Below are 22,482 nucleotides of genomic sequence, written 5' to 3' on the forward strand. Positions count from 1 at the left end.
TGTGGCCCATGTGATCCCACAGATGCCGTCTTTGGACAGGCACTGGTCTCTAAGTCTTACTCTTACTGCCCTTCTGCATGGCAAGGGTGATTTGGTAAAGAAAGAATCAGGGGTAGGGGCCAATTATTTTTCTAGAGTTCTTTTAAACTTTTGGTTTCTAATAAGGCAGGCATTATAATTTGCTAATAAATTATTGATATTCAATCCATCTTTTCTTCTATATTCCATCAGTGCAAGCATACTTTCTTGTCTGTGACGAGTTTATTTTCCATGTACTCACAGTTGCCTTCCGAGTGGTTAAAAATAAGAAAATGAAAAGGGAGTCATTTAAAGGGCAAGAGTAAGTGTCAAGGGAAGGAGACAGGAAAAAAAAAAAAAAAAAAAGTAAATGATCACCTCAACCTCCTTGAGTAGTTGCTTCAATAAAGGATTCACTCATTATCCAAGGTCTGCATGAAAATTTAGGTAAGTCATTTTATAAATTGCTCTACACTAGTATCACCTCCACATTTGAAAAATCAAGAGTTGACTTTACTGACTCTATTGAAAAGCCTCATGTTTCTAGGCAAAGTACCTTTAACCCAAACCCTAAAATACCCCATTTGTTTCATTCTGAAAAATGCAGTCAATCCTACTACAAAGCAGGAAAATATATTTATAATAGAGACAATAGTAATAAAAATGAATCTCCACAGGAATAATTTACATGAACACATTTATTGTGAGTAGCTCTATGGAAAGGCAAGTCAGATATATATAGATATACATATATATATAAACACTATACACAGTTGCAAAGTCATCTCCCAAAACCGCAAACGAGATGTTTACAAAGAAAAGAAAGTACAAGAGTATTTACAAAGGAAGACAAAGCCAAAGCAACTCAAAACATATCTGTGAAGCAGAAATAGCAGATGTAATTAGCTGGTGGAACTGTAAAGTTTCAGTTTTTAACGACCAAGTGACTATGCCTGATACCAAATTAAATGTAGAGGTCACAAAAAAAAAAAAAAAAGAAAATTCCATCATCGTTTTTTCTTAACAGCAGCATGAACTGATAGCTGGAAGGTAAGTGATATGTTGGTAAACATATTCCTTAAAGATTCTTCCAGCATAATACTGAATAAATTAATTGTCTGTAAACTAATAAATAATGACAAAAAGATTGCATTTGTTATGCAGTACCTGTGACTATGTGTACCTGTTACTATTTGTATAACACATACTACTGTGTATGAGGTTTCTCATTCATTTATTCAGCAACTGTTACATCTGTGCTGTACCCTCTTTACCCTGTCTGCTGGCAGCTTCTGAACCTAATATGCAAATAAAGTGATATAGCATTTTCCCCCAAGTAATCTTTTTTCCCACAATTCTGAACAATTATTACTTAACTTACTCGAAAATAAAATGGTGACAGAAGGCTTGAAAAAAGGCTGCCTAAAGAGCACGTTGTTATCATAATGAACAAAAGCCACACTGCGTTATTTGATTAGGTTGGAAAAAGAGAAGAGTCTGAAGGAACTGAAGAAGTTGATGCCCTAGCAGTGACCAGTAACTGGAACAATGACAGATCTCGTAGCCACATCCTCTCCTCAGCACAATTTACAAGGGGAAAAAAGAGCCCACCATCCCTTTGGTTGGTAGGCAAGGAAAAACAGAAGTCAGCTCGGTTCTTTGGAAAAGTTAGTTTAGCAACATGTACTATATAAGCTTGCTTGAAGATAGAAGTACACATTCAAAGACATCAAAACCAAGTAGTGAAAAACTTTAGATAAATATTACACTACTTCAAAGTTGCACATTAAATGCGAAGCAAATTTCATTTTAACAGTTCACACACAACAGGTACATCTACAATCACATGTACACAGGTACACAAAGGTGTACATAAACACGAATACGCACACACACTAGTGCACACACACACACAGACACTCAAACACTCACACCCATCTGTGATATGATGAGGTTTGCCAATGATGGTACAGCAAGCCAAGATTTGTGTGCCACCACGAAACAAAGCTTTAAGCAAGCTTCAAGACCTTTGTACCTATTCTTGTGGTCACCACCTTGTTAGTGTCATGTTCTCAAAGGTCCAGGTTCCTAAAATCTTAATTCAGTTTACATCAGAGGCAAGCAAAAATAGAACGGGGAGGAGCTTGCTCTGATTTTTTTTTTTAATTTGGTACATCTTATATTGGCTCAATATCCAGAAGGAAACAAGGCCTTATAAGAGGTTCCTTTTGGCTTAAGTTTTCATCAGAATATTGATTGATAAGTAAACACTAATTTCTTGAATATGGGAAACTGATCTCTTTATAGTAGCCATGGGCATAGGAGGGAGAGTGTGCATTGGGGAAAATGGAGAAATAATAAGAAAAAGTAGAATAGAGGTTGAAAGTGGGGAGAGGCCCAGAGAAGCAGGGAGGGGCCTTGGGAAGAGACTTTTGAAGAGCCTTGCTTCTTTTAGGAGGTAAATGTAGGTTTCACAATAAATGAAAAATAGTAGGTTTGGAAATACTCAGTCGATTTTCAGGCAGAACATCATAGTGTTGTATGTGAACAAATAGCTGTTTCTCAGTTCTGCCTTTAAAATGTTGGAAATGCTCAATCAGGGTATCAGTTTCATTGACATTTAACATGAGCAGAATATTGCAGTTTTGCTAATGAGCAAAACTTTAAATAATCCGCCCTTTAGTCCTGCCTGTAAAATATTGGTAATGTTCCATCAAGATATCAGTTCAGTTGACATTTAATTCATTGATCAAGAAATGTTTTGTGTGTGTAATACTCGGAAAAAAGATTCCAGATCATACCTACCTTCCCATTATGACAGCTTTTTTTTCTTTATGTGCTGGTTTAAAGGTTTTTCAACTTCAAAATTGAATCTAAATATTTTACATTATTAAAATTAGCATTGACCAAATTTATACATATTCTAAGTAACTTTTTTTAAAGAGGGAAAGAGTTATGAGATGCTCATTCATATAGTATCTGTTCCCTTTCAAAGGGACATATTGGGGAGGAATACCAGAAAACAAAAACAAAGCACAATGTAAATATTGTTAATTAGAAATCACTGGATCCATAAGCAGCAGTACGAATGATCTGCATTAATAGGATCATTCAATTGCCAGAGTCCACTTGTAGGCTTGTAGAAATTTGGGTTGCTTTCTACTCAGAAGCCTCTGAGTTTTCTTTCCTTTAGGCAGATCTGGAGTAGATGAAGATAAAATTCCATAAGCATCACTTTTCTTCTAAAATGTGTTTTTGCGGCAATATAATCACTCTAGGAAAAAGATGATAAAACAAAAGTTACTTGCAGAATTAATGTGGAGAGCTGTCACCCCCACCCTGTTTTAAAACAAAACAACACAACACAAAACAAAATCTAACTAGAAGTTTTTGAGAGATATATAGAGGAGACTGCCTGGGCATGGACATGGTTAATCAACTCTGCTGGCTGCCTGTGAGGAATATCAGCTGGGCAAAGACACAAGGGCAGTTATTCCTCTTGCCCCCAGGCTGCCACTCTGACATTTCTGGTGGACAGCATCTTTGCACGTGCGTGCACTGTTCTACTTTCTTCCAGTGGAGCCCACAAGTGAGCCAGGCATTGTGCAGAGAAACAGATTTTTTTCTTCTTCTTCTACATGTTTGACTATGCCTTCACCAGGTTATATGGCACAAGTCATAGGATTTAAGTACAGCCTTGGAGATAGTCTCTAGACTCAATCATTGAATTTCTTCTCATAGAACAAAGTCATACCTGCAAAGGAGACTTGAAATTCCCATCTGTTTAATAAAAGAAAAAAGTTCCAGCATTATTCTCTTGGCTTTCTGCTTTTGAGTGGGTGCATAATGGGGAGTATGGCAGGGGTTGTGGATCAGATACACAGAAGAAGGTGCTGGACCAGGGAAGGGACAGGAATAAATGATCAGCAAATTGATTATAGGATGCCAGTGTTACCTTAAGATCAGGTCCCCACAAAGTACCAAGTATTCTATTTTATTTGAGACATCCTAAAAGAATCCATGGAAAACATCCTCCAGAGTGGGCTTCAAGTACAAGATTGTGTATTAAACTGGAAATATACATTTTAAGTATTCATTTTCTTATCAAAGGTTTTACAATTTTTTTAAAGAGATGAGGTCTCACTATGGTACCCAGGGTGAAGAGCAGTGGCATGATTATGGCTCACTGCAGCCCCACCCAGACTCCTGGGCTCCAGGATTTTAAAAATGTAACAAAGTTGCAGCTGGATAAAGCACTGAGTGGGAAGAGTACATTTCCCTCTTACTACTTGTGTCTCTTCATCAAGATTGAATGTATAGGTTTGTTCTTGCAGATTAGAAGGTTAAAAAAAATGCCAGCCATGGTGGCTCATGCCTATAATCCCAGCACTTTGGGAGGCCAAGGCAGGTGGATCCCTTGAAGCTAGGAATTCAAGAACAGCCTGGGCAACATGATGAAACCCTGTCACGCCACTGCACTCCAGCCTGGGTGACAGAGTGAGGCCCTGTCTCAAAAAAATGCCATAGATTAGTAAAGATATTAAGTTTTCCTGTCAGCCTTGGGTTTAGGAAATTTTACATTTTATGTATCTAGTTGTACACAGGAAGAAAGGAGTCTGTGATAACCACAGTTAACTGTGAGACTGCATATTAGTAACTGTTATTTGCTGCAAAATTAGGCTAGACCAGTATTACAGAGTGTTATCAGATATTAGCTACATTTTAAGATAGATATTTAAGGTTAGAAAGGTATTTCACCTAGTTTAGTTTACTATTTTGTTTTAGTACCAAAAATATCTTCATGTGTCCATATATAGCACATTGCATGTGCTTTAAAAGGGACTTCTTGCTGTCTTATATGATACACTGGATTTCATATATATTTTTCCAGAAACCTGCAAATTAAGCTCCATATAACTACCCTATTGGCATTATACTAAGATTAGGAACATTTGCTGTTATTGGAGTTGTTTTTCTTTCTTTTTTCCCTTTTTTAAATGACAGAATCTCTACTAAAATTTGATTCATATTGCCATTGCTTTCCTATAACACCTACACCAGCATTAAGTGAATGCTTGATAACTTAATAAAAAGTGACAAATAATTGTGTAATTTCATGTTTACTTTACAAAATACATTTGTCAATTCTTGATTAACTATGCTAGTAGAAAGGAATAATGCTATCCAAAACAGGATAATCCCAAAATAATTTAACTTGCTTTTGAGATGCATTATGGGAACCTGAGCCACAGATTTGCCTTTATAATCCTATTTTACTTAGGCCAATATTAAAATGAGTTTACATTCCCCGGGCACATTCCAAAGAACAGCGTAAGGAAGCAACTCAGAAGCTTGCTGGGTGGCAAAGGAAAGCAATTCCAGATTAAAACTTGATTGTGAACAGTCTGCAAAATGAATATTAAAGGGCTAACAGTCATACCTTAGATTTGTCTCCCGTTCATTTTTATGTGATTTCATCATCAGAAAGGTAAATGGTGATGCTTTTAATAATGTGGTCTGTTTTGGATGTATTATTCCCATTTGATACTGACAGGTTATAAATACTTACCTTATTGTATATTCTTATTTTCCCAATTAATCAAAGGTCTTTTAAACAACAAGTTAATTTCACCCCTTTTAATGGGTGGTATACTCTTCAAGTAATTTTTCTCTATAAGACAGAAAATCTCAGTGGATTCTGATGAGTCAAAATATTTCCCTACTCCTCCTACCAAAATCTGGCAAGGAACATTTTTTTCTCAAAAACAAATGAAGTCAACTTTTCTGTTTCAAGTTATATAATGATATAAATCTGAACATTAATCTTTAACATGCTAATAACGCACAGATGACTTCAATATCCCTGGAAATTTGTAGGGCGAGCCAAGAAGGCAGTTCCTCCAGGGTATTTCAGACCTCTTTATATGAATCGTAAATATGCCTCTACTACATTTTGAAGTCCGAAAGAGCAGTATTTCCTCTGCTCAGAGAAAGGTGAACCTATAACAATATATTGTTATTCTCTCATTCTCTTTTCTCCTTCTGCAACCTTATTCTCTTAGTTATCTTTTCAACTCCAATTTTCCTAGAGCTCAAAAATGGTTTTCAAGGGTTTTTGCAAATTTCTCACTCTGTTCATTAGACAACATGCTATCCCTGCATCCCTGCAATCAACTGGAGCTCACATAAGCAGGGGCAAGCAAGTAAAGCACAAAAAAAAAAAAAAAAAAAAAAAAAAAGAAGCAAATAAAGATAAATTGAAGCATACATGCCAAAGATGAATGTATAATAATGCAATTATATTACTTAGCTTAGCATTGTCTCTGGAGTATACGTAGGTGTTTGTTTGTTTGTTTTTCCTCAATAGGAACAGATCATCATACTTTTCTGTGCCCTGTGATTGTAGTGGAGGATGATTCTCTAGGACTTGATAAAATTAAGTGCTATTTATTGCTCAAGGCTAAAAATTACTAATAATCGCAGCTAGTCTTCACAACAACAATTATACCAGACTATTATCTCCTTCATAGATCAGATGATGAAACACCTTTGTTCCCACAATGGCAGTAGTTTTGGGACAGAATGGTCAAACGAATCTGTAAGGGAAATGTATGACACTTGTAAACCCCTAGCTCCTCAAAGGTCAGCTCACTCGTTTCACATCTGTGCCTTGTTAGCAGGCCCTGGGCCACTTATGCATGTGCATATTCCAGTCTTGAGTATCTGGATACAAACTCTATGGAGATCAGCTACAGGATTTTCATGGTAGGTCAGCTTCTCCACTACCTCCCAACACACACATGGGACACTTCACTCTGCTGCCCAGTTACTGCCAACTTAAAGAATGCAAGTTACTAGAATTCTAATATAGGCCGTTTCAAATTTACAAAACATATTTCAAGGTCACTGTTTAGTTGAAACTCAGAATAAATTATCTTATAGAAACAATGTCATAAATTAATGGTGGACAGGTTCATAGCTTTGTCTAGATATGCCTATATTTAACCTATGCAGCTCTTGAACTAACAGAGAACTATTTTGACTATACCCAGTCATCATTTCTGAGGGAAGATGTATATGAAGTTTCAGTTTGAGACTCCAGGAATATATGTCTTCCAGCCATGGCAATAGGAATTTTGTCCCCCAAACTCAACCAGCTGGAATAGTCGAAAGCAGGGTGACAGTGGAAGGGAAACTATGGTAAAAGCTGCAGCAACAATAAGGACTTCATCATGGAGGTGAGTGGGGGCACAGGACTTTAAGTGCGAGGACAAGGTTGGTATGCTTTCAAGACTGGGGGCATAACACTTTTAAAAGCAAGAGTGAAAATCACATTTGTTGGTCAGACTTTCAAGGGCCCCATAGGTACACATGTGAGCAATTTTCAAGACCGTGAGATAGAAACTTCACTGATATTCTCTCTAAGTTTCAAGTCTATAAGTAGGAAATTATTAATCATAGAAAGAAAAATTATATAAATTGTCAAAACTAGCTAAAGTGACTACAATTTACAGGGAATTAGATATTTGGTAAATCCAGAAGGTGTGGCTAGCATCACACATATTGTGATCAATCCAACCATGATAATAGCTTTAAACATCAGCCCAGCTGCTTCTGTGCCAAGTGACAGTAGGGCAGGCAGCACAGCCTTGGATCTGTGCAACAAGGATCCCCACAAGGAAGGTTGCCTCTGCAAGCTAAGTGCAAGAAGCCTGTGTACTGGGAGTGATCAACATCTGGAGAAGTAAGCCCTCTATGGGCCCTGCAGGACTCCCACAGTGGCCCTCTCCTTTTCAGCCAGCGAAAGAACAGGAAAGGGCATGTTTGCCCAAATTTAAGGGCACAAGTTTGGCAAAGGGCACATGAGGGTAAGACTCACAGAACACAACCAATGTAACCCTAACCAATAAGAAAGAGGTATCAGGAAGCTAAGAGAAAATAGCAGTAACTTTCTCATTCACTTAATAAGTATTTGAGTACGTTTTCCATTCTAAAAAGAATTAATTATTCAGCCAGAAGTTGAAAGGTACCCTCTAAAAATGCAAATCTAAAATAGTATATAATTTACACTAGAAAAATCTTTAAACATTCCTATTTCTCAAGTGTTGAATCTACTTTTCCAAAATAAGGTGGAAATGTGAGACCTGTAGCTACATTACCAATAATCAATGCAGAATTGCTAGAGAATATATTTTAAGTTCATATGGCAAGCACATTTTTCTTGGCAATTTTATCAATAGCTTTAAAATCAGCAATGTAATGGTTATGGCAAAAACTCAGTGCATTGTGATGTATTTATTTCATTATTATAAAAAGCAGTGTTTTAAATTTCTCATTTCTCATTCAAGACCAAGCAACATTTTCTAGTAAACGATCCTCACTATCTAAGATTCTGGCAGCACCTCTTAGAGAAAATATACTGAAGGTTTTAATTAAGCATTTTACAAAAGCTATTTTCCAATACTGCCAATAAAACGTCTGGGCTATTTTTACATAATCTTAAAGCCTTAAAAAAGGTGCTAAATCAAAATGAACTTAATTGTAAACAGGGATTTTTATGTCCCAAGGAGAGAGTTTGATTTTCAAGGCTTCTAAAATCTACTTGCCTGACTGCCAAAAGCAAGTTTACTTTTTAAACAAATGAAGAACGTCTATTGCTACACTGCTTATTCTTCCACCTGTCTTACTTTATCCTGTTTTGCCTACTGTGCTGGTTTAGATTAGAATACCAAACTTTATAATGAAGGAAGAAATTAAATGAAAAGACTTTTTGCTATAACTCCCAAATGTCAATGAATTATTAGGAAAATCAAAGAAATCTAACTTCTAAAGAAATGAGCATTAATGGAAATTTACTGAATGCACCCTCAATTTACTTTCTTTCCTTTCCATGTTTCTGTGGGATCTAAATAGATACACACACTATTTGTGTTTGGGCAGTAAAGATTAACCAACTCCTCCCCAGATCAGATTTAAAACATTCAATTCCAGCACAAGTCAAATTCTTTTATTCTAAAAGCCAGGGCAAACAGTTCAATGTAATAAAATTACCCAAGTCCTGGAAGGTAGTCCACGGTTATAATGCTCTGAATGAATTACTTTCAACAAAATTTGCTACTATCAAGTGAAAGCAAACTTGTAATTTTTTCCTAATCATTACCCATGTAATAATCTGTCACCAATGGGAAAATAACAGACTACACACCTGATTAAAGGGAAGTGTCATGTGTTGGGTGGAGCACTGGACTTGAAATCAGATGTATGAGTTAGATTTTCAGCTCTGCCACTTACCTTTTTGATCTCAGGAAAATTCTCAACATGGGCTTCATTTCCAGTACTTACCGTCCATCAGTAAAATAATGAATGTGAATGTGCTTTGCAAACTATAAGGCAATCTGCAACTGGAAAGCATTTCCTCAATCAACAATTTGACAATTTAACAATAAACCCTTTTAAATCACATAAACTATTCCTTAGTTCTCCCTACACTCGTCAGCCACATCTATTCCCACAGGAATTTTTTTTTTTTTTTTTTGGTCACTCTGAGAAGCCTGAGTTTGTTCCCAAAACAGGGGATTAGGGAGAGAAAAAGAAAGTAAGAGATCTTGTTTGAATTTTTATACATGTATGATATTCTGATGTGCTTAATTAAAGTTCTGGTGCTTGTTTGAAGTAGGTATTTTGCTAGTAGTTGAAATTTTTACCCTGAAAACATCACTCTTAGAATGAATGCAAATGAATAATGATTGTGAACAACTTTAGTTAACTTTAATTAAATGAGGTCCTCTTTAATTGTTACAGGTCAAATACCTCATTAGTCCAAACACTGTCCAATTTTGAGGGGTTGAATATTACCTAAAATAAGTGATCCATCAATGGTAGCCGGGAAATTTCTGCTATATGGAAATTTTATTATAATAAATTATAATTAAGTTCAATGGAATAAAAACAATGTGCTCTTAGTGCCTATAACTGATAGCAACAAGTTTGGCAGTAGTACACTCAAAAAAAGCATAAGATTGCTTCATGGTGATAACAGTGTCTAAGACGCAAAAATTAATTAATTACTAAAGTGGTTTTTTTTTGCTTTTTAATACCAAGTGCCCATCATAACATTACTAACTTGGCTGACCAGTTCTCTCACCCCTCCTAGAGCTGCCCTTTTATATCCTCCCAACTCTTGAATAAAAAACCGGGAAAATGTTCACCTCAAGTCATTTTGAACTATGAATTCTCTATCAGGTAAGGTAGAAAAAGAAGCAAATAGTCATACATAGGTTAACAGTCAAACTAAACTACATAAGAAACAACATTCTTCTCCTAAATGCTAATGCCTATGACCTATGTGTTTAAAATGTGAAGACTTCATCTTCAATAAATGATTAAAAAGTATTTCATTTATTAATACAGTCATGTCTAAGGTTATACTTCTGGGTGTTTCTTTCTAATCAACTTAAGTAAATTCCCTTAAGGCATTTACTTATATGCAATGTGACTGTAGGTAAATGGAATTATATACTAAATTTGTGTTACATGAGAACAGCTGTCTCACAGATTTATAGTCTCACTTAAATGGTAATCTATAAAGATCCCAACTCTGAACAATAATGTAAAGTATTTTAAATGCAAGTAAAGACTAACTGAAAAGTGAGCTTTTCAGATGGAGAATCTTAATTTAGGTTTGTTTTTCTAAATGTAATAATAACAGTAGCAACAATAACAATGGCAATAGCTATAAAATAATTCATGTATAGTACTTACTGTATGCCAGGCACTATTCTAAGCACTTGCCATCAATTAAAATGACTTTTTGAAATACATAACTTCTAACAAAGACGGTATTTGTTCCTCTGTCAAAGCGTTATGTTTTTGTTTCCTAACACGATTGTTTTTGTTTTAATGTTAGACAGGAAAATAGAGATCAGAAATGAGTGAAAATTATTCTACAGCTTTATGATTTAAAAAAAGGATCAGAATCATTCAGCTTGTTCTTAACACTTCACAGACAACATTCTACCATACAATTTACATTAAAATGGTAACCAAAGTCATTTCCTACAATGGTTTGTTTCACCACCATCAACACCACTACCACCACCACCACCACCACCCCCCAACCCCCACCATTCCTTTCATGTATTTCAGCAAATTATGTGCAGGAATCACTCTCAAGACTAATTATTTTGCAAGAAACTAAATCAGTTTAAACTGCCGAAATTTCACTTCAGTATTAACCCAATGACACTAAAAATATCTTACATTTGCAAAGTGCTTTAACATTCCAAAGTGCTTCCACGTTGATTCTCTTATTTCAACCTAAGTACCTGCCTCCCTGTGAGATAGAACTTCCTTGCTGTAGTCACTCAATAAAGCTAGGAATTTCCTCAATAAACAATGCATTTACAGAACGTTAAATCCCCAAAATAGCTACAAAGTCATAAATCAGTAATTTATGCTAAAATAATGATCATGGTGTCTAGGTATTCCTTGGAAGTCAGAATTTATTCGAGGAACAGTAAGATTTCACTATTTTAAATCCTAAACTTCTTAGACCTCTATGAAAACTGGTCCTTTTGAAAGTACTACAGGGACACAGGCAACTATGTATCATCTACATCAAAAGTATAAATGGTGTCTTCAATAGTTAGACTCGAACAATAGCTTGAGATCAATTTTCAGGTATATTCTGCAGAATAAAGTAGATCTATTCTTGAAAATCTTATGGATTAAAGTCTTGGAAATGAAATTATATATTTTAAATGTACGATTATGGTAGCAGTGGTGATCATGTGTGTTTGTGTGTGTGTGTATGTGTATGTGTGTGTGTTGGGGAGGGAACTCACAGTTTAAAAGAGGTCTGAATTGAATCTTTTGGCAAGCCAAAGCATCCTTTTGTTGTTTTAATGATCACTCTTTAATGTGTCCCTGCTGCAAATGTGAGTTTTTGTATGGCAAGTTTTCTATAGCAAGGAGAGAAAGGGGATGTGGGGGGGCTACACCTGCATTAAATAGGGGGCTTGTTAGGTGACTGTTGTGATCAGTCCCCGACTTGTTCTGCCTGATCAAGCACAGTGGGCAGAGATCCAATCACAAAAGCATTCCACAAAGCAAGCAAAGCAAAAATCTTCACTAAACTGACTACTGGAATGAAAACTGCCGAGGTCCATCCCTTCCCTTCACTGGGAAAGAAGCATATTCTACTAAAGAGGGAAGGCAGTTGAGACTATGGAGACATCATCTTCTGCAATCATCTCTTGAAAATGTTTCAAGACACACTGATGACAACACTGCACAATATTGTACACAGTAAAATTACTCTAAGTCTTGTTTCCAAGTCTGACAGCTCCTACTCTTTCTTACTTCTTCCTTTGGAAAAGTAGCCCTTTAAAAACTTCCACCATTCCAGGGTAAGCCGCCCCTGGAGTCAGGTCTTCCTCCAGCCTTATCTTGCTTTCCTTGATTTCCCATAAGATATACGAATTAAAAGTTTTAACTGCTTTTTAAGCCTTTGAAATAATATTCATATCCTTTATCAAGTTGTCACCACATCCTCTTTTGGAAGGGTGGGGGGTTAAAAGAAGAAAATGAGGCACAGCAAATGTGACTTGCCTGTCATTACTAGTGACAGAGAAAAGGAACACTCAAGGTTTCTGGAATTTATCCTGTGTAAAAACAAAAAGAAAATCAACACACAAACATATTCCCGAGCCAAATACTGTCTTCTTTTAATCACCTCTTGGTTTGGATTGTTTATGTTTTGTTCTCCCCAGACATTCACGTTAACAATTGAGATTTAACTTTCTTGGTAAATCACAACAAACTAGCATAACAATGACTGCTCTTTAAAAAGTAACTTTCGGAGGAGAAAAATATCCTCCCCAAACACAAATAGTTGATTGTTACTGCTTAATAGTCTGTGCTCTTATTAAATTCCCACACTTAAATATGGGCATTTGCAGAAGAGCAACTTTTAATTGTTGATTTGAAAATTAGTTGGTGGAACCCAATTTACGACACCTGCTTTACATTATCATTAAATGATGAGGAAGGATGTTTGAAAGTATCCTTATGTTATATGTCTGCGTTTTAACTACTCCTAAAAAAGTAGAACCAATGTTTAAATGATAATCAGTTCTGTCCAGATAAAGAAATTGATTAGATAAAAACAAATTTTTGCAAAGATCAAAAAGGCATTGTGTGAATAATTAAAACTGAATTCTATCCTCCACGTCGAATAGCACCAGTTAATGAAATATTATCCCTAACACTGTAGACTGTAGCACATCGAATCATTAGACAATGACCATTCTCTTTAGGGAAATTAATTCTAAAATTACCGACCTCTTTTGGGAGAGTCGAACTGGTTATCAGGTCTGGTAAAATCCATTCTCACGTAAGTGTCGTCGTCGTCGTCAGTATCTTCTCTCTCCGGGGGTCTTGGCACCCGGCGACTGCGAGGTGGTGGTTCGGGAGCGGCAGCTGCAGCGGCAGCCCCGCCAGCCTGGTTCTCACCTCTGGCAAGGTTTGCAGATGGGTTGTGGGCTCCGGGGTTCGAGCCACCGGCAACGTCTTGGGCTCCCCTTACTGCTTCGGTATCAGCAGCATTAGCAACAGGTTGAAACCAGCGGGCAGAGGCGGAGTCAAATCCAGCAGCGGCGGCTGCTGCGCCGATGCCCCGGGCTACGGCGAGCGCGGAGGCCGCAGCTACAACTTGGCTGACCGCTAAAGTCGGCTCTGCAGCCGAAGTAACCGCCGGGACTGAGGATGGGGAAAGGTCTCTCTCGAGGCTGTCTGTTGGAAAAGCAGAGACAGCGGCTCTGGCTGCTGCAAAGAAACTTTGAGAACGATTTTGTGGGCGTCTTCTCTCCTGCTCTTCCTCCTGCAGCAGCCTAGCTACAGGTGGTGGTTCAGAACATCGGCTGGGGGAGAGAGAAATATCCATACAGCACTCAGAAAATGGGTCGACCACATAGATTCGACCTGTTTCAGCATCGTAGCGAATGGCACTGTCAGCAAGAGGCATGACTGGTGTCATTGCTGAGTTGAAAATTACTTCAATGTAGTCACCCTCTTCCTCATTAGCATTGCTACCTGTAGCACTCAGGGGAAGGGGAGGAAGTGGCCACCTAGCACTGTCCAGAGATAAGGGGTTGGCACGTGGTATAGCTCTGAAAAGATCGGAGAAGTCGTTTGCTGGATTTGGAAATAGTACTCCAAACTCAACATTCACATAATTAGAAAAGGCTGACTGTCTGGGGTCAGCAATTATGCCCCACGAACCTGGTAGTCCTTGAGTAGAGGGAGCTGGTGTATTGCTCTCTCTTTTAGCGAAGTCGATGTTGACGTAGTCAGGAGAGCTGTCAGCTTCTCTCTGTTCACGTGTGGGCTTTTGTGGTTTTGGCTTGATTTTATATCCTTTTGTAATAAAAGAAAGTCGGTTAGGTCTCTTAGCCTTATTCTTTAGGGACCCATCATCCCAAGGCTTTGAAGGTGATCCCCCATCTCCAGGCTTTGAGAATGATCCCTCACCTGAAGGCTTTGAAGCTGCATCTTTGGGGCCCCAGTTATAGGAGACTTCTTTGTCTAGGCCCCTCCCCAGGAACTTTCCAGGTAACATTGGCACATACTCACTGTTGTCACTCTGTCCCAAAGGTGAGCTCTGAAAAGGGTTTGGTAGAGAGAAGTAGGAGCTCCAACTTTTGGAGGAAGAGCCACCCTGAGGATTTCTGGGGTTTTTTGGAATTGCACCGGCTCCAGGAGCCATAAACATGTAGTCACTCTCACTGTCATTGTCCTTTGAGTCATCCTCTTTATTAGTATCAGGTGCTTTTGGAGGACTGGGAGCAGGTGGTGGGCTCACTCTGGGAAACATCATCATGTACCCTCCTGAATCTTCAAAAGGGGATCGAGAGTGGCGCTTTTTTGAAGCAGAGACATTTTGAGGAGCCATTGGCATATAATCACTGGAGCTTACAAGAGGGGCAGCCACCCCTGGCCTCATTGGCACGTATGGGTCATCCTCATCTTCATCAAAAGCTCTGGCTCTGTGGGGACCTCGAGCTGCACCTTCTGGGATCTCTGCATCTTTCACTTCTTTGGCTTCTTTGCGCTCTTTTGTGGCTCCTCTGTCAGCACAAAAATAAAGTCGGAATCTTCCCCCAGACTTCCCTTTTCCACCAGTTGCTCCAGCTGGTGGGGGCGGAGGAGGAGGTGGTGGAGGTGGTGGCATGTGCTGTTGCTTGCTTTGAGTTAATTTGCCAAAATAGGATCTTTTCTTCAGAGATTTTCCACGTTCACCATCAGCATCGGATCCTTTCCCACTTCCTGAGCCTTTGCCCCCTCCAGAGTTCTTGCCACCACCTGAGCCATGCCCACCTCCAGGTCTCTGGCCACCACCTGAACCTTGCCCACCTGCGGTGCTGTGGCCATCTCCAGAGCACTGGTTTCCTCCTGAGCCCTGGCCATTTGAGCCCTGGCCACCACTTGAGCCCTGACCACTTCGGGATCCCTGTCCCTCGCCTGAACACTGGTTTCCTCCCGAGCTATGGCTACTGGAGCCTTGGCCACTTGAGCCCTGGCCACCTCCTGAGCCCCGGCCATTTCCTGAGCCCCAATTGTTCATGGGCATGTAGTCGCCTCCGCTTCCTTCCTGATCTTCTTTGCCCTGGGGATTGCCTTCCTCCCCAGAGTTGCCAGAGCCAGAGCCAGACACTTCAGAAGACAGGCAAGCTCCATTGTTCGGGGCTTCTGCAGGGTGCGGGGGACGTGCTGGGCTGGGTGCTAAGCGGTGAAAAAAGCTGGCCGGCACTGAACTCGCTCTCCTTGACCTGCGCCCTCTGGGCAGGTGCAGTCTTCCTCGCCTGGAGTGGGGCACAGGCTCGCTGGGTGTTAGGAAACGCCTGGTGAAAAGCATCTCGTCTTCCCCGTCACCGATGGCCCTGAGGTGGCAACACTGCTCAAAGCGGGACCTTCTGAGCCAGCCTCCCGGCTCGAGCGGCAGCAAGCCCAGGTGCCTCCTAGCGGACAGCAGGGTTAACAGGTGGGCGCCGATGCTGATGCTGTAGCTGCGGCAGCGGGCTCTGTATTCGTCTGCACACAAGGCTCTCATCTTCTCCAAAAACAGCTCATGCATGTTTTGGGCAACCACACAGTCATCGACCTGCATCCAGAGCTCTCCCGGACCGATGACGGTGGACCTGCCTACTTCCAAAAAGAAATACTGCTCCGAGTGTCCACAGCGACGGATGCTCAGGAGCTGGACGACCACGCTGGCCACTTCGGTGTTCAGTCTCACAAACACAACCTCCTCGTCGGTTAGACACAGCCGGAACACGCCGCTCAGCTCTTTTCTGTGCCCCAGCCCCCTGGGTTTGACTATTACCTGCCACACATCTTTATAGAAGGGTGGCTCCGCTGCCGCTGCCGCCGCCAGCGCGGCCGGCTCTCCGTCCGGCTGCGCGCGGAGCGTGCCGCAGCGGCGGCGCTTGCTCTCGAGGATGAGGCGGCTGAGCAGCAAGTACCAGCTTTCCTGCTCCGACTCGTTCTCGGCCACCATCGCGAAGTACTCGTCCTGGGTGAAAAGGGCAATGAGGTGTCGGTACCTTGCATCTGCTCTCTGGCTCACGGAAAAGCACTGGTATAGGATGATCACGCGTCGCGGTGGAATGAGCCGGGGGATCGCGGCGCCAGAGGCGGCCGCCGCCGCTGCAGCCGCCGCGGCGCGGACACTGTGCCGGAACTTCCTGGCATTTTCGTAGTATTCCAGGCGAGCTGGGGCGTCAGCAGTCTCGAGTTTGAGCACGAAGTAGCGCCTGTGCCCATGCTTCTGTTTCCGCAGGTAGCCGCGTTTGCAGACTTCCTCCCCGACGGGGAGGTCCTCCTCGTCGGACTCGGAGTCTGACCGGGAGCCAGTGGCCGTGGAGAGCCACATGGCTCCCGGACAAGACGACCCGGTCCCAATGAGTGCGGTCGGGGTTCCCGAGGAAAGAAGCGGGGTGGTCACCACTGCTGCTAGAGCTGCCGCTGCTGCCGCTGCTGCACCTCTTAGTCTTCTTGTCGCTTGGTCGCGAGTGAAGGAGCAACTCGCCATGGTGATGCACGATGGTTTTAAGGTGAGCGAGGAGGAGGGGGAATTCAGGAAAGGGAGGGTTGAGGGAAGAGGCTGTCTACCCCCGTTTGCCCGCCCCAGCCCCCTCCTGCCTTGGCCCGCGCCCCCGCCCACTCCACTCTAAGCGCACGACAGCGGGCAAAACAACACGTGACCGAAGCCTCACGCGGCGGCCGCTGCGGATCCTGCTACCGGCGCAATGGAGGGGCGCGAGCGGCCACCAGTAGAGGTGTGCAAGGGAGGAGGCGGCGGGCTTGGGAGGCGGAGCCACCTCCAGCTGTGCCAACACCCTCCCGGTGAATCTCCAGGCCTGTGGGCCAAGAGAGGACTAAGAGGAGGAGGCGGGGCTCTCTGGCCAAGCAGATTCTACCCCGGAGTCGAGGAAGGCATGAGCGGGCGGGAGAAGGCCTGGAGGTGCAGAGGAGAAAGCGGCCGGCTATCAGGGCTGGGAGAGGGCGCCACAGTCGGGGCCCCATTGGTGGGAGGTGGTTGGGGGGGCGCGGAGCGCAAGCAGTGCCGGCGGCGCCGGGGTGCAGAGCCCGCACAGTCGCCGGACGGTTTGTTTGTTTATTTGGGAAGCGGGAGCCAGGTGAAACTGTTGCAAGGCTCTGATTGGCTGGAATAGGAGCCAATGGGAGGGTCCGGCAAGAAGGCAGTCCCGAATTCATTAGTTTGGCGGGAGGGAGGGGTGAGAGGGGAGAGGGGGCGTGGCTGGGGTCCCAAAGTGGCTTCGCTGTCGGCTTGTGGCGCTCTCAGGCGGTAAACAACCTTACGCAAATAGCTGTTAATGGTGGTGGTAAACTCGTGCAAATCCCAGAGCCATGGTGACCCGGGACGGAGTCGGGTGCCCTGGTATTCCCTGTCAATCACATAAATTCTCTGTTCCTGTCACAGTCTGGTTTATTCTTTCCAGTCGCTCACGGCGGCTGGTCGAGCTTCTTGGGAAAAAGTGTCGGCACCCCTTGAAAGCGGGTTGATGACCCGGGCGCTCAGACCCGCTTCCCACCGCGCTGCAGGCACTCCCGAGCCCGCTCCACCCCTGACGAAGCCCGCGACTCTAAGGCACACGAATAACCACGATGAATTCAAAATGAACATGATCTTTATTAATCAGAATGCACTTCTAGCCCACGAAACACAGGTTCCCTAAATACAGTGTTTCTGCCTATTTGATTAACGATGACTACGAAAGCACAAATTTGGGGGCCTGCAATGTATACAGCCATATTGGAAAAGATTGGACTCGATTCTTACTGAAATAACCAGTGTTGGGCTGTGAGGTATTTTTCTGTGGGAAATGCTTTGGAAGGTGCCTTTAAAAGAATCTCAAAATATTGCTTTCCTTTCCTTGAGCGAGACCGAAAAACTTTAGAAAAAGAAAAGCTCATACCTAGAACAAAGGACCACGCTGAATGCATATTCTAGAGCGCATTTCACATCCCTCGCGTCAACAAGAAGAAGGTGAGGAGCTTTGATGCATTTCAGTCTACAAGTTGACATCACAAAAGTAAGAGCTGCTGCCTCCCTAATTTCTGGAAAAACTGCCAGAGTGTAAGTGCAACCTCCTGAAGTCTCTCTCTCTCTCTCTCTCCCCCTTTCTCTCTCTCTCTCTCTCTCCCCCCCGCCCCCCTCTCTCCCTCACCACCCCAGTTATTTCTTGACTAGAATTTTAGACTCCTCTCCCTCTCTCCCCCACCACCCCAGTTATTCCTTGACTAGGATTTCAGACTCTTAATGGTGGAGATGGGTCGTGAATTATCAAAGGAGTGACCACGTTTGCAAAGAGGAATGGAGGGACAGGAGGAAATAACAGCATTTCTCTCTGAAAGAATGGAATGTCAGTTCACCCTTGCTCTAGGGTTGATACGGCAAAGGGTACTATTTTATAAAATCCCACAGTAAACTAGGCAATGTGTATATCATAAAAATAAACCGTATCTCTGCCCTCTTAAGAATTTGCTCTCTGTTAGAAACAGAACACACGTATTTGAATAAATGGCTCCTTTTTGATGCTATAATTTAAGAGAAAGAAAAATTGGTTTTGGTTGTCCCCCAGATATTACAAACATTCAATAACATTCCCTCTGCTGCAAATGGTTTATAAGTGCAATATATTCACAGGTGCCGGAAGCAGCCGTGGTTTCGGAAGGGAGCTAGAGGCAGAACCAGAGTGGATGCTGAGAGCCCTGTCTGTGACTGTTACATATTTCAGCTGCGTAGTCACATACATACAAGATTCCCTGCATTTATAACCAAAATGATAACAAATGCTCTCATTTGGGATTTTGTTTGATAGTCATTAGGATATTTTATAAGTCTTTCCAAGCACAAGGTTCTTCTCTTTTTTTTTTTTAAAGAGAAATGTGACAAATAAGGCAACATATTTGAAAGTGCTTTGACTAATAACATGACATTGAAAATATCAAAATGAATATTAAAACAAATGGGAAAATACTGGAGATTTTTTAATCCTCATGTCCTTTTTCCTGTACATATAGAGTTTTTACAAAGAGCAGTAGGCTTACAATTTATATAATTTTGCATCCTGTTCTTTTCACTTAACATTATACAATATTTTCCCATATTATTATGCATCAGCCTAAATATCATTTAAAAGCAACATGTTATCCAACACAATTAATGTATATTAATGTAATTAATCATCTACTTTGGGGCATTTGTTTTCATTTTTTTCAGTATTATAAATAACATGTCAATGAATATCTTGTATCTACAGCCTTTTAAAATTCCCATTGGGTAAAAACTGAGCACTGGAATTAGTAGGCTAAAAGATATGAATATTTAATACATTATTTTTCAAAAATATCATATTAGTTTACACTGTCACCAGACTGATTGTCACTTTGGACATTCTTATTTTTAAAAAATCAGAGATAAGATGAGTGAAATGGTATTCCACTATTCTTTTTTTTTTTTTTTTTTTTTTGAGATGGAGTCTTATCCTATCACCCAGGCTGAAGTGCAATGGCATGATCTCAGCTCACTGCAACCTCGGCCTCCTGGGTTCAAGCAATTCTCCTGCCTCAGCCTCCCAAGTAGCTGGGATTACAGGTGCCCACCACCATGCTCAGCTACTTTTTGTATTTTTAGTAGAGAAGGGTTTTCACCATGTTGGCCAGACTGGTCTCGAACTCCTGACCTCGTGATCCACCTGCCTCAGCCTCCCAAAGTGCTGGGATTACAGGCCTGAGCCACCGTGCCCGGCCTGCACTATTCTTTCAATGTGCATTTTTTTTTTTTTTTTTTTTACTAGTGAGATGAAACATTTATATATATTTACTGACATTGTATTATTTCCTATAATGTGTTCTTTGTGTTGTCTATTGTATTCTTAGTATTTTCTTCTTATGTTTAACTTGTTTACATAATAAATACATTAAAACTCTGTGGTATTTGTTGCAAGTTTTTTTTTTCCTACTCTGTTGACTTTAAAAATCACATTTAACCTGATTCTCTTCTGTTTTGAAAGATATGTAAATTTGGCACAATGTGGTTTGTAACACAGTTTGAAAGGGAGCTGTTGATACAAATGTCACCATGGTCACTTTTAAACTTCTTTTAAAAGATCTCATATATTTCAGCTTATATGCTCTTTTAAAAGGAGAAATGTTTCTTCTCTTGTCAACAAATTATAAGAGAGCATCTAAACTAGTTAAATTTTATCACTCTGAAATAATACTTTATGAGACATTTTCTATTTTAAGGGGAAATATCAAGCATTAATCAATGTGTTAAAAAAAAAGTGTGAAAATAATTTCTAAACTATTACAGTGAAAGATGAACAGTGCTGATCATTTTGTACCAAGGGTATATTATTTGGCTGCAGCAAAGTGGAATTAGAGCTATAGTGAGATGCTTCACAGAGGAATTTTACTTTGTATATTTCCTACAGTGGAAGATAATCTGGCAAGCATGAGTGCTTGTAAACAGGGAGAATGTCTGACTAGAACATTATTTTCTTCCTATAGGTCAACCAAGCCTTCTCAGTCCTAATGTTATCTCAACACTGAAGCTCTGTAGAGCAGACCAGCATTACTGAATTGTACCAGATGCTAGAGCTTGTCGGACATATATTTAAATTTTCATTTTCCTGGACAACTTAATGATATAGAATAGTCATTTAGTTTAGGTCAGATTCTCATAGGCAAAGTAAAACAGATATCTAGATGGTTTAGGCAAAATATAGAGAATTTTTATTTGGCTTGAACTCACCAGATGGTGGCTTTAATGCTCTAGCCTCTTTTGGTTATAGATTCCTGTCTCTTATTTTTTTTTTTTTGGTTTTTGTTTTTATTGTAGGACAGTTTATCCCAGAAGGCTAAAGTTGCCTTGCATATTCATTTATTACAACTGTAAAGTTTGGAATCTGCACAAAGAGTCTGAAATACAGATTTTTAAAACAACAGATAATAAATAATAAGACTTAAAAAAGAGTTCTTGTTTCAGTTTGCCAATTCAACTCAAGGGATAAAAAACAGAAGCATTGTAACTGGCATTTTACGCCTATAAACTAATGTAAATGGATAAATAGCCACAATATCTTTAACACCGATTCCAGCTAATGAAGAAATATATGCCTTTAATGATGTGTGCTTTTAAAAGGAATTTCCTGTGAATCCTGTTTTAAGAAAGCAGTTGTCTGAATTGACTTGTCAGTGATAACAAAAAATTCATCTGCTTCTTTTCTTACATACATGATCATGAATGTTCTAAACTCAACTTGTACTAAAAATGGGTAATTGAAGTGTGGATTTATTTAGTTTAAAAATTAAGCTGTTGTATTAAATATGGATTACATTATTCAAGAGAATAAAACCTAAGAGGAAAAGTAACCAGTATAAAAGAACTATTATTCTTGCCCCATGTATAAATTATCTTGTAAGTGTTAACTCTATAAGCTTCATGAGCTAACGTCCAATTATGTTGATAAAAATGTGGTGCTACCCTTGATATTAAAAAATCATGTTAGTGATGACGATTGCTTCTCTGTGTTGGGACATAAATCACGTAGAGTGAAAGATGCTTTCTACACTATGCAGGAATAAGGGCTGCCCTGTGATTTGTGGCTGCAGCCACTGTTTGCAGATGATGGCTTTGCTTCTCAGCTTTACTTCTGTGCTACTCAAAACCTCTGCTGGAGAAAACAAGCATCAAATGCCTGACTGCTGCACACAGAACAGGTCTGTTTGCTGCCTTTGTTTCCTAGCAGTCTCCAGCGAAAGTAATTAGAGCAAATACGTGGTTTAATTAGGCTCCTAAAGCTTTCCTGTTATCTTAAGAGTCAACTTAAAATTAACTTAGTTAAAAATCAAGCATTTCTTCCCATCTTCAAAAGA

At 40.6% G+C, this 22,482-nt stretch overlaps 1 protein-coding gene across 1 annotated transcript; it reads right to left on the reverse strand.

The window, feature by feature from the left end:
• Window positions 1-698: 698 nt before the first annotated feature.
• On the reverse strand, window positions 699-20,530 carry IRS4 (insulin receptor substrate 4). The gene is made up of 3 exons (XM_015128007.3): window positions 13,360-20,530; window positions 3,773-3,798; window positions 699-3,292 (listed from the first exon to the last, which is right to left on the reverse strand). The coding sequence occupies exons 1-3, from the start codon at window positions 17,105-17,107 to the stop codon at window positions 3,182-3,184; spliced, it is 3,885 nt and encodes a 1,294-aa protein (XP_014983493.3). The 5' UTR covers window positions 17,108-20,530; the 3' UTR covers window positions 699-3,181.
• Window positions 20,531-22,482: the final 1,952 nt, after the last annotated feature.

This window comes from Macaca mulatta, chromosome X (assembly GCF_049350105.2).
Source record: "Macaca mulatta isolate MMU2019108-1 chromosome X, T2T-MMU8v2.0, whole genome shotgun sequence".
Lineage (NCBI taxonomy): Eukaryota > Metazoa > Chordata > Mammalia > Primates > Cercopithecidae > Macaca > Macaca mulatta.

Excerpts from the sequence above, each read along its gene's own strand:
- IRS4 (XM_015128007.3), bottom strand. The coding sequence starts at position 17,107 with ATGGCGAGTTGCTCCTTCACTCGCGACCAAGCGACAAGAAGACTAAGA. Across the intron at positions 3,799-13,359 it reads GTTCGACTCTCCCAAAAGAG|ATGGGAATTTCAAGTCTCCT; the intron begins GTCGGTAATTTT and ends TTTATTAAACAG. Across the intron at positions 3,293-3,772 it reads ATTTCAAGTCTCCTTTGCAG|AGTGATTATATTGCCGCAAA; the intron begins GTATGACTTTGT and ends TCTTTTTCCTAG.